The sequence below is a fragment of the Sphaeramia orbicularis genome, chromosome 13 (assembly GCF_902148855.1).
Source record: "Sphaeramia orbicularis chromosome 13, fSphaOr1.1, whole genome shotgun sequence".
In the NCBI taxonomy this organism is placed as follows: Eukaryota; Metazoa; Chordata; class Actinopteri; order Kurtiformes; family Apogonidae; genus Sphaeramia; species Sphaeramia orbicularis.
The window spans coordinates 7,923,300-7,940,034 of NC_043969.1; the positions used below are offsets into that span (position 1 = coordinate 7,923,300).

At 38.4% G+C, this 16,735-nt stretch overlaps 1 protein-coding gene across 1 annotated transcript; it reads right to left on the reverse strand.

Moving 5' to 3' along the window:
* Positions 1-1,178: 1,178 nt before the first annotated feature.
* hspb12 (heat shock protein, alpha-crystallin-related, b12) lies at positions 1,179-6,987 on the reverse strand. Its single transcript, XM_030153139.1, has 3 exons — positions 6,750-6,987; positions 2,948-3,099; positions 1,179-1,370 (listed from the first exon to the last, which is right to left on the reverse strand). Exons 1-3 carry the CDS (start codon positions 6,985-6,987, stop codon positions 1,179-1,181), a joined length of 582 nt encoding a protein of 193 aa, XP_030008999.1.
* Positions 6,988-16,735: the final 9,748 nt, after the last annotated feature.

Consider the following 16,735-nt stretch of genomic DNA (forward strand, 5'->3'; position numbering starts at 1 on the left):
TGTTTTTTTTTTTTCCTGCATCGTTAAATAAATTTTCCCTGTCAATTTTATCTAAATAAGATCTTGATGTTCTATAATGATCTGTGCTGTGTGTGCAGAAGATCAAGTTCATTATTGTCAGAGTTGTTAAAATGCAGTTTTATTCAATCTACCGAATTCTACTCACAGTACAAACATCCACACTGTGTTAGACTGTGAATTTAATGAAACTCTAGTTATAATAATATCGAACTGATGGTGAATGACTCGGTTTATTTGCATCTTTTTTTCTGCAGTGTGCTTATTATGTCTAAATATTGATGTGAAAGGAAAAGAACATTACAAACATGTAACAAACACTTCCTGTGTATTATTAAAAGTGCAGTAGGAAAATAAACTAATTGTACAAAAGATAAATGATATATTCAGTTGCGTTCTCTCTAATAATCAAACACTATCTTACAAGTTAATGGGCACCTGTATAAACAGTATATAAACAGTCTATTAAAATTATTCCACCAATACATCACATAATGTGCATCATTATACAGTATTTCCTCCTCCATTCTCTGTGACTCCTCAAACAAATGAAATGAATCTACTGATAAGATTTTTCATATTTCTTGTCCCTATTTTGTTGTATTTATGGCTCCCTATATATTTGGCAAGATATTACAAGAAAAAAAAATTACCTATAAAATAAATAAATGCTAATTCAATACTAAATCATAGTCTGTCAATATTACTGGAATTGAGTATTTTATTATTTGTAAAAATTCTATTTAAGGGTACCTGCAGTGGTTTTTCTTTGCTAGTTATTTCAAAAGATCACATATCACACTAGCGATTCCATTTGGTAACTTTCTCTGTTATTTCATCTATTTTATCCTTTTATTCTCATTAAATTATGGCTTTCTTTTTGAAATATCTTTTTTTTTTTATCTTCAGTGTGGCCTCAAATCCTCTTCCATAGTGGCTCATTAGATACACGAAAAAGCTTTTTTTCTTTTTTTTCTTTTATATCAGTGCAGAGTAAAAGGTTGACAAGTAGGAACAGGATACATGAAACCAAGAGCCTCCACTCAGCAGATAATAATGTGTCTAATATGTCTGATATTAGATCTATGACAAGATTAGAATAAAATACACATCCTAAAAAAATAGCTGCTATACAGTGAGAAATGGAATGAGGTCAGAGGTCAAAGGTGAGCTTCGCTGCGGTAGACTGGAGTTGCCAGTGGCTCCGGCTCTCCCAGAGCAGTGGTCCGATGGACACGGACCACCAGGACTCCGTCTGGGCTGAAGGTCCCACAGATGGACAGGGGGTCCATATCATCTGGGAACAAGGACTTATGGGTAAAAGTATCACCGACGGTCCCATCATCCATAACCTGGAGAACAGAAGAAGAAGTGGAAGTCAGGGATGAAGTTAAAAAAAAAAAAAAGAGGAGGAAAAGAAAGTGAGAGGGTGACAAAAAGAACCAGTCGAGAACCAGTGAAAAACGGAGAAGTGGAGACGTCAGGGGAGGAAATCAACACTGACTGGTGCTCTCTGAAGATGTTTTTCACTGTTGCAGGCCTTCGAGGCAGCTTGAACGGCTGTGGGTTTTAGCCAATTTGTCTGCTGACCTCAGTTAAAATGATCTCCCGGCACCACAGCAGAAGCTCTGACTCATTTTACTTCTGCTCTCTCACCTTTTAAACTTGATTAACGTCAAATTGTAAATGGAAGGAGAGCAGGACAGAAAGTGAGCAGACTGCAGCTCAAAGCACATGTCTGAGTCTGATACAGTGAATATAATACCAAAGCTTTCATTATAGACAGTAGTTAATCATATAATGCTGGTTATTATTATTATTATTATTATTATTATTATTATTATTATTGTAAATATGTATGTAATATTTAAATCTAAATTTATAGAAATATTTATCTATATATGGCACTTTTCTCTTTTTTCTCTTTATATTTCATGTTTCACACTTGTATATTTTCAGCCTGTCTTCACTGCACTTTATCTTTGTATTTATTGCTGTCAATTGTGAAATTTCATCTCATCTCATCTCTTAGGAATATAAGTAGACACTTTTTTTTCTTCCTATTTTCTGTTGTTTGCAATATTTGTTATCTTGTGACCTTTCACAGGCATGACATGACAGTTTTAAGATTTTAGTAAATTTGGTTTTGCTAATAATAATAATAATAATAATAATAATAATAATAATAATAATAATAATAATAATAATCTGCATAATGACAGAGAAAGGTAAAAGGAAATGTGGATGTGAAGTTACTTAAGCCAAAAGTAAATGCCTTTTCTCCAAAAACGCAAACACACACACACATTAAATTACCAATGACTGAAAGAGAAAGAGGGAAAAACCAGCAGAAATCCTCACATTAGAGAAGCTAAACAGACCTTTTCACAGCAGACATTTTGGCTTGTCACAGCAAGATAAACACTGATGATCCTAATAACATTAATGATGGGTCTGTTCCATGTAAATGTCCCAGAAGCCAAGCCAGTGAGCCAGAACCCTGGAACTGATTCACCTACATGGAATGAAGCCATTGTAATTAAAAATGATAACATATGCACATTTTTCTGCTGTAATGACTCACAAATATCTGCTGTGAAAAATGGTCCATGGCAAGAATTTGGTATTCTTTAAATACTGTCTAATTCTGGAAATAAATAGTCAACTATTTAATAATTTTATCCCTTATGTTATTGTGATGAGCAGCTGATTGGTCCAGACCTCGATGCTCCAAACCTGAAATCTGTCAAACACCAGACATGAATAGGTCTATTGTAAAACCTGATTCATGTAAGTGTGTGAAAACACAGTTGAGTCATATTCACATATGCACCACTAGTTCTGAAGCAACAACTTCTCAAATCCAAGAACAAACCTCCACTAATTTATACTCACACCTACGCACTTAAACACACACATACACACACACCTTTGCGGCGTGAATGACGACCTGGTGGTTGTAGGCCATCACCACTACGTCATGGGGCTCAAACTGGCTGACGTCAGCAGACATGTAGTAGACGTCTCCCACACATCGGACCCCCCCACCGCTGCTGCTCTGACGGCCTGTCATTGCACCACCTGTGGGAGCTGTAGGGGAACATCAGGAGGACACAGGTTACAAATACTTTTACTCAAATACTAGTAGAAGCATTTTACTTCACTGGTTCCATCTTATGCAGCTTTATCCTTTATTCCATCACATCTCAGAAACAAATATTGCATTTTGTATTGAAGATTTGTCTGGTAGCTTCATTACCCTGCCGTTGAAGGGGAGCCAAGGGGTATTGTTTTTTTGGTTTGGTTTGTTCCTTTGTATGGTTCTTTGTTTGTTTGTTAACACTCTAGCAGCAAAACTAGTGGTTGAATTCATTTGATTACATTTTGGGAACAGTGGGTCAAAGTTAAAAAAATTTTTATGAATTTTTGAAATGTTTTTTTCCCCCATTTACTTATAATGGGTGACAGTTCAAATGTCTGTAGCAGTAAAACTTTTAGTTAAATTCATACAGAATTTGGTTTATAGATTGCCAGTGACCCAGAATACAAGTCGTTATATTTTGGGAAAAGTAGGTCAAAGTTTACATTTTTAATGAATTTTTTAAATCTTTTTTCTTCTCTTCTTTACTTATAATGGGCGACATTTCAAATGTCTATAAAAACATCAATTTTGTTTCAATTTACTTCAGACTTGACACATATATAGAGGCAACTGATATGCTGACATCAGCACATACAAAGACATGATGACATCAGCTGGAGCGACGCCAAAGTAAGCTACAGTATGTGTGAGGGTTTGTTGTGCCTGGCACCACTTGTTTACTAGTTGGGTTCTTTCAGTTCTCCTTCCTCTTGTATGCTTTATGAAGTGTTAAAATTATTCATTTCAAAATATGCATTAAAATCTCCATTTTTAATGACGGATTGATGTAGATTAAGCTACTAAAGTAAGTAGTTAAAATTTGTTCCACCCTAAACACCTGCCGGCAAGATAAGTCACTTAAAACTTGAAAGCACAAATGAGGTTTCCTTACACTCTACATTTTGCATTTATTTTGGTTTCATGTCATTTGAAAGGACATTTGGGCCATTGTTAATCAAAAACATGGGTGAAAATGCCCAGTTGTGTAACCCAGAAAGGATGACTAATATTACAGGACCTTGAACTGGATTTGAGTTAGTTTTATGGACTGTAAAGTAGCCCTTATCTGAGATTATTCCAAACCAGAGAGGGCGTTGGATTGAGAATTGACACTGAAACGTTTGCTATACCATTCCCTAAATATTCTTATTTAAAACCATCAATTATAGACAAATTTATCAATAAAAAAGAAAATCATATGTCAGTAATTAGAAATATTTATCTTCAAATTTTACTGAACCATAAGAAAACTAAAACATTGCATTACATCATTGATTTTTACAGCAAAAAAAAAAAAAAAGCACAACAAAAGAAGAGGAACTAATGTGCAATGAGTGCTTTTACTTTTCATACTTTAAGTACATTTTGCTCAATCATGGAGTATTTTTCACTATTTTCTACTATCTACACTATCTATAGCGGCAAAAGATAGATTAAATGGTTAAGATATAGGAAGATGTAATTTAATTAAGAGAACAAATGTCATATTTGTTAATGGAATTGATACTAAAACAATTCACAGAAACACATAATATGACTGAAGTATATGCCATTGGACTGTTATATTTTTCCTATAAGACTATTAAGTATACGGTACATTTTACACCCATTTCCAACCTCATTTAGGCTGAACATTAATGTTCTTTTGCCTGGGGTTAATTTGGGTTTCATACTCATTCTAAAACACTATTATGGTGCATAGAGAAGATTGTGTTTGGGCTGAAATGTGTTTTATCACCAACCTTGAAAGTGAAAATCTTTCATTAGAGGCAAAATCTGACATTTTTGGACTTGCAGCCCATTTATAATTACTACTGGTGTCACTCATTGGTATTGGTTCACTGCTGAAGTCAGTAAAGTATTGGTTGAGCTTTAATACGCCCGTCACACAGACACAGTAATGTGTTTGATGCTGCTTTGTGCAACTGTGCCTGTGTGTTTTTGTTATAAGTTAAGAAACTGCACTTTCATACAGAGCACTTCTGACTTTTCTTTTCTTTTTTCACCTTGACATCAGTTCTTTATGTGGCCCAGCAGATGATGTCAGGACTCGTTTTCTCACCGAACACCGAGGCTCTTCTGGCTCTGGCTCATTACTCCTCCTGAGCTGCAGGTCTTTTTCCCTTCACTGCTGTTTTTCTTTTCAATCAATGTGAGATACTAATGCGTCTTTCTTGCTGCTGGAGAAAATAAATGAAGATTCTACTCTTTGCCTGAACAAATGCTGCTGTTGCACTCCAGCGTGATTAAAAAAAAAAAAAAAAAAAAAAAATAGAATTGGAAGCAGAATAGGTTTAATAATACATGGAAAAAGTTGGGCTGGGCAATACGACGAATTAATTCAATTGAGTGAGTTTTTGGACAAATGAATGTGTATTTGGCTCTGAAGACTTTTGCTGAGCAGGTGACATGAGGCTGTGCTCTCATTGGAGGAGTAAATATTCACTTGGGGTCGCAGTTTTCGGCACCAATCAGTGTTTCTTTTTTTTTTCTTTTTATTTGTCCTTTATTTAACAGGTGAAATACTAAATGAGACCCAAATCCAAAAGTGAACTGATCCTATTCTTGTCCTTATGAGATTTGGGCAGTGGGTGGTGTACCCTCCAGGTACTCTGTCTTCCTCCCATCATCCAAAGACATGCACTTTAATAGGTTAACTCGTAAATTTAAATCACCTATGAATGTGAGAGTGAATGACTGTTTGTCTGTATTTGTTGGCCGTGCAATGAATTGGTGACACATCCAGGATGCCCTCGCCTTCATGTGTTGGTAGCTGGGATAGACTCCAGCACCCCAGATCTAAGCAGATTGGAAAATGAATGAATGATTTTTTGCAAAATTGCCAAGTGGCTTTGAATGGGATACAGACTAAGGACTTAATGCATTTTAGATCTCATAGATAACACAACTTTGTCATCTCTTTAGGCTCCTCAACCTCTGAGTTCCACTCAAAGATTTTAACAAAGTTTTAACAGAGTAACGCAACTAGGCTATTTGGCAACAAAGGTAATATCCGGAGGACCCAACTGTAGTACTTAACTGGTAGTGAAATGGATAGGTTTTGAGTTTTCGTCATAATGTAAGTGAGTTCAAATTTGAGAAAGGGCACTATTTTCTTAAAAAACACCAAAACACAGGTGGACTTTAATCAAACATTGTCAGCTGACTGAAACTTTAAAAGTTTGATTCTGCATACAAATTCATAACTGCTCTGCTTTTATTCTCTTGCTGCCTTTCCAGTCATCTTTAGCAGTAACTGCCATTATCTATAACACTGAAAAAATAAAAGGTTTAATAGTTCAGCCAGCTCTGTTGTGAACATATCTTTTACATTTTCACATCCACCCCTTTCATGGAACTATAACTATGGGTAAAACTTTCCCTTAGGGTCAGGTTTACAGTATTATAGAGGAATGCAAAACAAAAATGCATGTATTAATTTCTAAATGACAGGGAAAACCCTCTAAAACTACATTACATCAATTCAGACACTTCTCTAATGTAACCCCATCCCTCCCTCCTTAACCTTTAATGACTCACAATGGTGGATGCTAAAAAGTCAAATTCATCCCTCCAGTCTTTGACTTACTACTGCTTCCAAAAGAAGATCGTCTATGGCGGCTGTGTGGCGGCAAACAGTTGGGTGCTGCAGGTCCCACATCTCCAAACAGACCAGAATGATCAGCTGAATCTAAGTATGACTCAAAAAGAGGATCCAGAGAGTCAGGAGATCCCCCCAGTGAGCCCTCTGACCGGTAGGAGCTGGAGCTGCTGTAGCGGTACGAAGAGGACGAAGATCTGCGATTGGTAGATGTCAGCAGAGCCATGGTCGAAGCACAGACAGGACTTTGATGGATACAGTCAGAGAATGTGGTTAACCTCTAACTCCTTGTCTAGGAGTCTTTGTGGTGGGTTTTTATAAAGCCAGAGTGCATTGTGGGTCAGTAGAGCACAGCCTGGGTTTCTATAGCAGCAGTCCTTCCTTTTGCCGTACATGGCCACCGGTGCAAACGTCTGAGCCAAGAATGTAACGGACAAACTGATAAGGAGCAGAGACCCCCTGTTATTCAGCCCCACACTTACAGCAGCAGAGATAAAGTGAAGAAGGCCTTCTGGAGATGCTTCTGGCATGTGGTCAGAAATAGCACAGCGATGGAGTGGTCAGGTCATCCGTTAGTCAGGCTATGCTCATAATGTGAATGCTCTATCAATAATGCAAGAGAATAACGGCCATTTAAGCTCTACTTACCTGCTAATGGAATAACAGACAAAGTTCTGATCTCAAACAGGGAGCACTTCCTTAGATTTAAGGCCAACATCACAAAATGCGTTAGTCATATAATTTTAGCAAAAGCCAAAGTAAATGCAGTTATGTTTGACCTTTACATTCAGTCTTTTAAAGCTTTAATTGTAGTGACATTTCTCTTAGGCTTCTGTACACAGGCAGGTGCATGAGCAGTTACAGAATATGAATGGATGGATAAACCATGAACCATGTGTGCCAATAATGGTCATTTGGGCACGTTTTCATGTATAACATAACTACTAAGGCATTAATAATAAGTGGTCAACAAGGTGTTTCAGGCTGTTACAGGGTTTTTCAGGTTAACCTCATAGCATAATTGTCTGAGTAAATTTTTTGGCCAAATTGTGATATCTGTCAACTCTCTTAACACTGCTGCTTTGTTTTGTGTCATTGGTTGTGATCTGAAAAAAATATAAGTTAGGGAATTATGCTACGAGGCAAGCGATATGTTTGTCTCATGGCAGTTTTGAGTGGTACCAGTTGCATTAGCAAATGATTCCTGTGCTAATTCAAATGGCTTCACAAAGTGAGGTTTATGTTGTGCTGGAAGTTGGTTTTTAATTTCCTAAGTCTGTAGAGGAGCAGAAATAAGACACTTAGGAGTCTCTCCTTAGGGGAAAACGTAATGATATTTATGTCTATGGGCTGTACATAGAGGGAGCCAACTGAGACAGGTAAGGAATATGCTCATTTTATGGTACAATTATAAGTATTACAGTCTGTTCATATCATGTAAATATCAAATATTTAGTGTATTAATAGTATGGAACCTATTCCATGTGCTTTGTAAATAGATGTGCTTGACAGGTGTTATCTCATCTTGAAACCTCATCTTATCTTGTAAGGAACTGATAAGTTGTCTCTGAGGTGCTTTAGGTTGTTTCAGAGGCTGTCATGTGTGTTTACCAAAGACAACACTATGTGCTCTGAAAATTGTCATATTGCACATGTTCTGGGATATGGTTTTCAGTAACATTTCAGGTGTCCACCAATGGCCTGTGGGGAAGGAGCAGTGAGGTTGGACTATGTTTTGGCCTATGTTTCTAATTACTAAGATGCTTGCTGGGTTTTTTCAGGTTGTTTGTCAGACTTTAGTACAGCTCATCTATATACTCTGAAAACAGTCATTTTGGACAGGTATTCATAAACATGGTGTCCTAGGTGATTCTGACACTGTGAACAAGTACTTGCTGGGGTAATTCCAGTCAATCTTAATGGTCTATATCAGCCAATAGTTTACATTATAGCTCTGCCAGCTGAGCTCTGTTTTTAGACAGAAAACAGCTACAGTGAAACCACAAATCCCCTCTGTTTTCTGTACGGTTTGTGTTGTCAGTAGCTGGTCTAAAGATCTGTTTGGAATCATCCAAACGAGGTCAGAACTGTCACAATTTAGCTGAACTGTGGATCAGCAAGTGACCATTTAGAGAACAAATAATCACATCATAGCGTTATACCTTTATAAGCCTCATAATCAAACTCACTCTTGTTGAAGAAACACTGCGATTTCAGTCTCAAACTTCATGTAACTTCCATGTTCTTATCCTTGGTGTAAGTTTTCATGGTCATGGGACACCATCAGTGTGACTCACTACTCCCTCAGGTGGTCACATACATTCACAGATACATGTCAACCTATGCTTGTGAATAAATTCAGCTCATGTATCTGCAATGCAACACACAATGACACTACAACTGTCCTCAAAGCTCTGCCTCCTGTCAACAATGTCATTCAGCACAGTCATATAAATACTTTTATGATATGTGCTTCTGTATTCTCAATTCCAAGAGGTGAAAAATGACACTGAGCAGCACATCATTTTTGCCCTTCAGGATAATGTAGCCCCAGCCACTTCATGTAAGAGCTACAAAACTGAAACAGTCCAGTTAATACGAGCAGCATGTATCACAGTGACAGTCTCAATTTGGGCTCTGAAGCAAACACTTGTACCTGCCCTTGTGTAAAATATTATGCATTAATACATTTTATACTGAATATTTAAAGAGGCCTTGCGATACATTCTTAATCTTTACCATATATGGTCTGATATGACCTGAAAAACTATTCAGATGTAGTGACTCAGCTGGCTCCATCAGGTTCTCGTAGTCAGCAGGAGCTCATATATCCTGTTCCCCTGTGAGAGGTCCTACCACTCCACTGGGAATAGTTCTAATCTCTAGGTGGCACATTGTGGTCTCCAATACCCAGGACACAGTTCAAGTCCTGACCCCTAACAGATGGTTTATCAAGGTGAACCACAGCTGAAATATGAGGGGAAGAGGTGATGAAACCATGCGAATGATGCAAGGGAAGAGGAACGTTACAGGTCCATCAATGTCAAATCAACCATGATCCTCTAAAACCTTCATGAACAGCGTTGCTTTGGTCTGTATGAGTCATCACTGTTACAATGTCAGTGTTTCACAGTTGGTAAACGCTCTTGAAACATAATGTAGCTGTTTGTTTTGGAAAAACTCGTTTTGTCAACAAGCGTTGGATGAATTTTCCAGAAATTTTGTACATTATTGGACTATCATTAGGCCAAACCTATAGTCTGTTCAGTACTTTGGATTAGACAACAAACAAAATCATGAATCTCATACCAGACCATACTTAGCTTTATATTCAGTCAGTGTTAAAACACACAGAAATCTATACAGCTACACAGAATTACTATAATAATTGTATTTTATAGTATTTTTCAGACTTATAAGCACCAGTCTGGTTGTTTGTATCCAATAATGATAGGTGAAGTCTGCATTCACACAGCTGGTTAAAAATGAAAAGGCATGTGATTTATTTTGTTGACATGTTAAAATACTCTAATCAATAAAGCAGAGTCGACAGAGGAGAAGAGAACAAATGGGGCAACAAATGCACCTAAATTAATAAACTCAGTTAAAACCAGGGGAGAAATCTAAGCACTCCAGAGACAAAATGTTCATCACAAAGATGGAAACATAAAAAGCCTTTTTACCTGACCAAAAGCCAGTGTTTTTCAACCCCAAATGCTCTTCTTCTGTGCTATTACCCTCCTTGTGTTTAAAAGTTTTTGCCGTGACTTCTGTCCTGTTTTTCTTCACATTACCCACTTGTCCAAGAGCATTCAGCAAAATGTGACTGTGACATTTTCCGCTTTTTTAAACTAGAACTTTCTTTATTCTAAACTGACACAACAAACAAATAAGACTCACACTATCCTACCTGTCCTACACATACCTAACCAGTCAAAGTTGTAGTAAAAAGACCAGATACTTGTACTAAAACAGGAGTATGAGGTGTGGACCAAAGGTGGCCACTAGTGCTTCAACACTCACAGAATGGCCAAAAAACTTCATTATCCCCAAATACAATCTTTATTAATTCCAAGGGGTTGATTCATATTAACCAGTGATTTAGAGATTAATTCTTAGTCTCAAACATAATGCAAAGTCAACAGCTAAAGGAACTGTTTCTTTGTATATTGTGTGATATTTTGTTCTCACATGGACACAAACTGCGCATCTTAAGGCTAAACAAAAGTTCAGATATTAGGATTTATTTAAGTCTTGACCCAGATACTGTTGGATATCCTCAACTCCTGGTGAAGCAGCCATGAGGCCTGAACTTCACAATCTGTTTTTTTGTCTTCTCAGAAGCAGAGATCTGATCTGTCATGGCTGTCTGAACTGTGAGGATCAGCTGTGCTTCCACCCTGTTTCCAAAGCCATGGGATTTGTGCTTCAAGGAAAGGTTTATCTATACTATATTTGTCTGTTTAATCAAAATAAAGTACAAGCTTTGAGCAGACTGTAAAAATAATAAGGGTACTGTATAATAAGCACTGTCTAAAAGTTTCATTTCTACAGTGTGACTGTTTCTGATTCCGTCTTTACTATTTAGCCTGAGACAGTAGAATGAAAAGATGACATGCAAATGAACACATAGAATCTAAATGAGAGTGACAGAGATACGAGGCCAGAAATTAAAGACTTACTAACATTAACCTATAAAGACCCAAACATCCATTTAATACATGTCAATAATTGGTGTAAAATACAGTTTGTCATCTTTTCATGGTCATCAGATATGACCCATGTGGACATTCAGAGGCTCTGTACTGAACATGGAAACACTGTCATCTTCTACAACATTGATTCACCAGTAAAACACATGGAGTTGGATCAATGACAGTGGATGGAAACACTGGGTTTATGTTCAATTAATGATAGATTTCAGTTTTTCTTTGTTTCTGATATAATAATCCTTAACTTTAATCTGAGTTTTTCTAAACATCTATATGATTAATAAATAAAATATAGGAAGATACATGATTTTCTCTAAAAATAAACTGCCAAAAAATGGGGATAAAATTACAATAAATGGTGTTAATCACTTAAGAAAGGTTAAATACAAAGAAAAATCTATTTGGGAGGTGCCACGAAGGCAGCACTGGGTCTTTATGGGTTAAATTGAAACTCTTGAAAATCCATGAAGTATTTGATTGATTGGTTGCATATCACTGACACTTTGATCACATGCATCCAGGAAGCATTGAGAAGGACTGACGTGGTCATTGTCGTTCTACTCGGGTTACACGACAAACCCATTCAACAACCATATCCTGGTTATCAGTGACTACACAAGATCCTCTTCATGTGTTTAACTTTGATTTGTTGGAAGTTGTGGTTTTCCTACTTAATATTTATCTATAATGTTTGATGTAACCCAGTGGTGTAGTGGTCCCTGGAGAAGTGGGTATACTCTCAATTTTTGCTTTTTTTTTTTTTTTTCCAGAAAAATGCCCTGTTTTAGAAACAGTGACATATGAGACTACTCTACATAGTTTACCCCAAAATCCATCACTATTATAACATTATCATGACTTGATCAGGAGCAGTTTGTACTGGTCACACAAGCAGCTGCATGAATGTAAATGTATTCAACATGAGGCAAACATAGGATAACCTTAGCCTTTCATAACGTTAGCCTTTCATAACGTTAGTCTACTCACAGTTGAACTATTGGTGACAAAATCTCTTCTCTAAATGTGCAGTCATATGTCCAGTGGTTTAAAACACTGACTCATTTGGAAACCACCTTAAAACTTACCTCAGAATTATGTATTCCATGAAAGCAGGTTCTGTCAATATGTGTCACTCACTAGAAATACATTTATTCTGCCTTTCTCGTTCACATTTCCAATAATTGCGCATCTTTCAACGAGATGTGCAGTGACCTGTCAGTCAGCTGGGGTGGAATTTGCACCTGAGGTGTCCAGTCAGGTTCCAGAGGTGGCCAGCGCTAGTTAGCAATATTTTCCTTGGCATGATCTGCCCTATTCTGCCTCTGACTGGCTCATCAGTCCTCATGCCCAAAGTCAATCAATCTATTCTATGGGGAAACTACTTTGAATATTCTAGAAACTCCCAACTGGAAAAAGCTGAAATACAGTACAATTACTGTATGAAAGAGTCAAGTACGACTACAACTCATACTGTAAAATAAATTAATCACATCATATTTCCAAGTTAAATCACATTGTGCTTATTTATTTGGCTTACTCATGATAGGTACGCTGATGTGTTTGGGCAGAGAGCCGTCATTAGAGTGTTCAGTAGATATAGACAGAGGCAAAGCAAAGAGGTGGACCTGATTATCTGGGAGCCAATCACCTCTCACATCCAACTCAGGAACCACTGACAAAATACAGTATGTACAACAATGTTTCTAACCCTTTGTTGTCTATTACAATGACATATCAGATAGCAGCCAAAAGATCTTGAGGTCTAAGCTAATTAATTTTCTCTAACATTATGTAACAGTCCTGATTTGACTTGGAGATTTGAGATCTGTTCCCTTTGTTGATTTTGGGATTGGCAGTCTGCTAAAGACACACTGCTGAGGCACAGCCTACCCTGTGAGTACTAACTAAAAAAATAAATAACAGGAGGGAGCCCATGGTCTTAATATTCAGTTATGTAACATCTGACCTAATGTCACACAACTCATGTTCAGTCAGTTAATTCATACATTCAGATTGCTTGTAGCTGACTTGTAAATTCGTAAATATTCCCTCTGTCAGTAAGCTGTGAGTTCAGGTTGTGGTTGTGTAGTGACCTTGACCCTCCATCCCTTCTGTTTGGTCCTTTCCAGTCATCTCCATTCCTCATCACCTTTATCTCCACTCCAGGTGAGTTTCCTTTCATCTCATTTCCCAGTGGTAGTTTACTTCCTGTGGACATCTAAGTGCAAATGTCTATTCCTTCTCCTACAGATCAAGGCCAAATGAGCAGTGGTTAACTGATGTTCAGGATGGAAGAAAAGGAACAGAGCTACTTAAAGAGGGCTCAGTGAGAGTAGTGAAGCAATGGTCGATTAAAAACTAAAAAACAAACCCCCCCAAAATCTTATCTTTTATGGGCCAAACTTCATAACTGCTAGTTTCAGTAGTTAGCAGAAAAATGCCGAAAAGTAGTTTAGCTTCATGATCATGTACCTGAATTATCACTAGTTCACACAGAAAAACATGTGAATTACCCATTTTCCACACATGATCGCATGTTTTTGCACATGTAGTTTTCAGTGGTGGCTGGTGAAATTAGTTTTTGGTGGGGCACAGTATCCAAGTCAGTTTCCAGTTGCACTATAACCGCATATCGTCACTGGGATACACCACAGTGCATATAGTGAAATATGAATTTAAATAAAAATACACAGTATGTGCTTTATTCCATCCATCCATCCATTTTTTTCCGCTTATCCGGGGCCGGGTCGCGGGGGTAACAGTCTAAGCAGGGACGCCCAGACTTCCCTCTCTCTAGACACCTCCTCCAGCTCTTCCGGGGGGACCCCGAGGCGTTCCCAGGCCAGCCGAGAGACATAGTCTCTCCAACGTGTCCTGGGTCTTCCCTGAGGTCTCCTCCCGGTGGGACATGCCCGGAACACCTCCCCAGGGAGGCGTCCAGGAGGCATCCGAAACAGATGCCCAAGCCACCTCAGCTGGCCCCTCTCGACGCGGAGGAGCAGCAGCTCTACTCCGAGCTCCTCCCTGGTGACTGAGCTCCTCACCCTATCCCTAAGGGTGCGCCCAGCCACCCTGCGGAGGAAACTCATTTCGACCGCTTGTATCCGGGATCTTGTCCTTTCGGTCATGACCCAAAGTTCATGACCATAGGTGAGGGTAGGAACGTAGATTGACCGGTAAATTGAGAGCTTCGCCTCTCAGCTCAGCTCCTTCTTCACCACGACAGACCGGTACAGTGACTGCGTCACTGCAGACGCTGCACCGATCCGTCTGTCAATCTCACGCTCCATCCTTCCCTCACTCGTGAACAAGACCCCAAGATACTTAAACTCCTCCACTTGGGGCAAAGACTCCCCACCGACCCGGAGAGGGCAGACCACCTTTTTCCGGTCGAGAACCATGGCCTCGGATTTGGAGGTGTTGATCCTCATCCCGCTCACTTCACACTCGGCTGCAAACCGCCCCAGGGCACGCTGAAGGTCCAGGTTCGATGAGGCCAACAGGACAACGTCATCTGCAAAAAGCAGAGATGAAATCCTGTGGTCCCCAAACCGGACCCCCTCCAGCCCCTGGCTGCGCCTAGAAATTCTGTCCATAAAAATTATGAACAGAATGGTTCTGTTCAGTATGTGCTTTAAGTCATGTAATTTTTAGATGTAAATTGTCTATCTTTCAAACATGCAGAAAGTCAGACATGTCCCTGACAAGTGTCTTTTCCACTGAAAGTACGGCCAATGCATTTAGACCAGGGGTGAAGGTAGTGCAGGTAGATCGAATGGCATTAAAAATATAGAAAACTGATGTGAGGGCTAAATTCTAGCAATCAGACCACTCATGCCAGGAATTGATCCCCTGCCCTCTGTATCTCAACTAGTTGTGTTGACCACTGAGCTAACCAGCTGCTCAGTAGTAATACTTACAGAACTATTCACTGATTCCATTTCTAAGGAAGGTCTTGATTCTTTAGAGTCATAAAAAAATCCACAATCTTTTAAAATACAGCCAAAACATTGGTTATTAACTAGTTATTCTTTGGCTTTTATACAGGACTGAGAATTGATATTTTGGTATTTCATAAATTTTTCTTTATTTTATTTTAATTGTGTAGATTTAATTATTTGTTTTTTTTTTATTTCTATTGCTGCATTGAATCTGTACAGCACTTTTGTCAACATCTGTTGTTTTTAAATGTGCTTTATAAATAAAATTGACTTGACTTGACTCCTGTGGGTGGTGCTTGGGCACAATGTTTTTGTGCCTCAAGGCTCTCCTATCTCTTTTATTGGAGGGGTCTACTGCACACATGCCATTTATAGTGTATCATGATAAACAGAGAGTCTTGGGCGCAGATTTTTGCACCCCAAACAGGAAACATGTGACTTGACTATTCACTAAATGGCCAAAAACATTTTTAAACTATACTTGAATGCAGATTATACACAGTACTCATGGGCTGCATCATGTATAGCTGATTTATTTAAATATTAATGTTTTTGTAAAATTATTCTAGGTGATTTCTACATTCTTCTTCGTGTGAGACAGGTGGGGCAACACTCTAGCACCCTCTATTGATGAGCTGCCACCGGTAGTTTTAGAATGCTTTCATGATGGAACAAGAGAAGGCCATCTAATCCACAAATGCATATGTAAAATTCATGTTTTTTTTTCTTGGCCCCAACACTGGCTCTGACATTTTAGCACTGAGAGGATATCAGACACTGGGCCTGGTTTTCAACCCACCACATCCTGGTCTAAGGTCTCCATCCCTCTTTCCCAACTCGTCACACAGTCGATGAGCCAAACAGATTAGTGAGGTCCCCTGGGGCCCATGATGTCATGGAAAAATGAAACACTTACTACTGGAGGATCACTGAGACCATAATAACAGTGCTTTTGGACTGCCGTCCTTTGGCCTGGTACTAATCATGATGCCGTCATGTCATTGGGCTAATTGCAACAGACTTTATGGAGTGTGTCCCACTGCGAGTCTATGTACTGCAGTTCTGGGATGTATGACCTAATGTGACAATTAATTATCTAGTGATAACCATAAAACGCTGTCCAGTGAGATTAATAGTGACCTTACACCTCTCCTCTGGCCATTCCATGACATGTAAAGAAATAATCACATCGAAGCAGGTTTGTGTTGGGTTTTTTTTAAAGAACAATAACAATATTTTATTAACTTGAAATCATATCAGATGCAGCAAACATAGATTAATTCATTTACCAAATCCAAGGTGGTAATATTCAAATAATTAC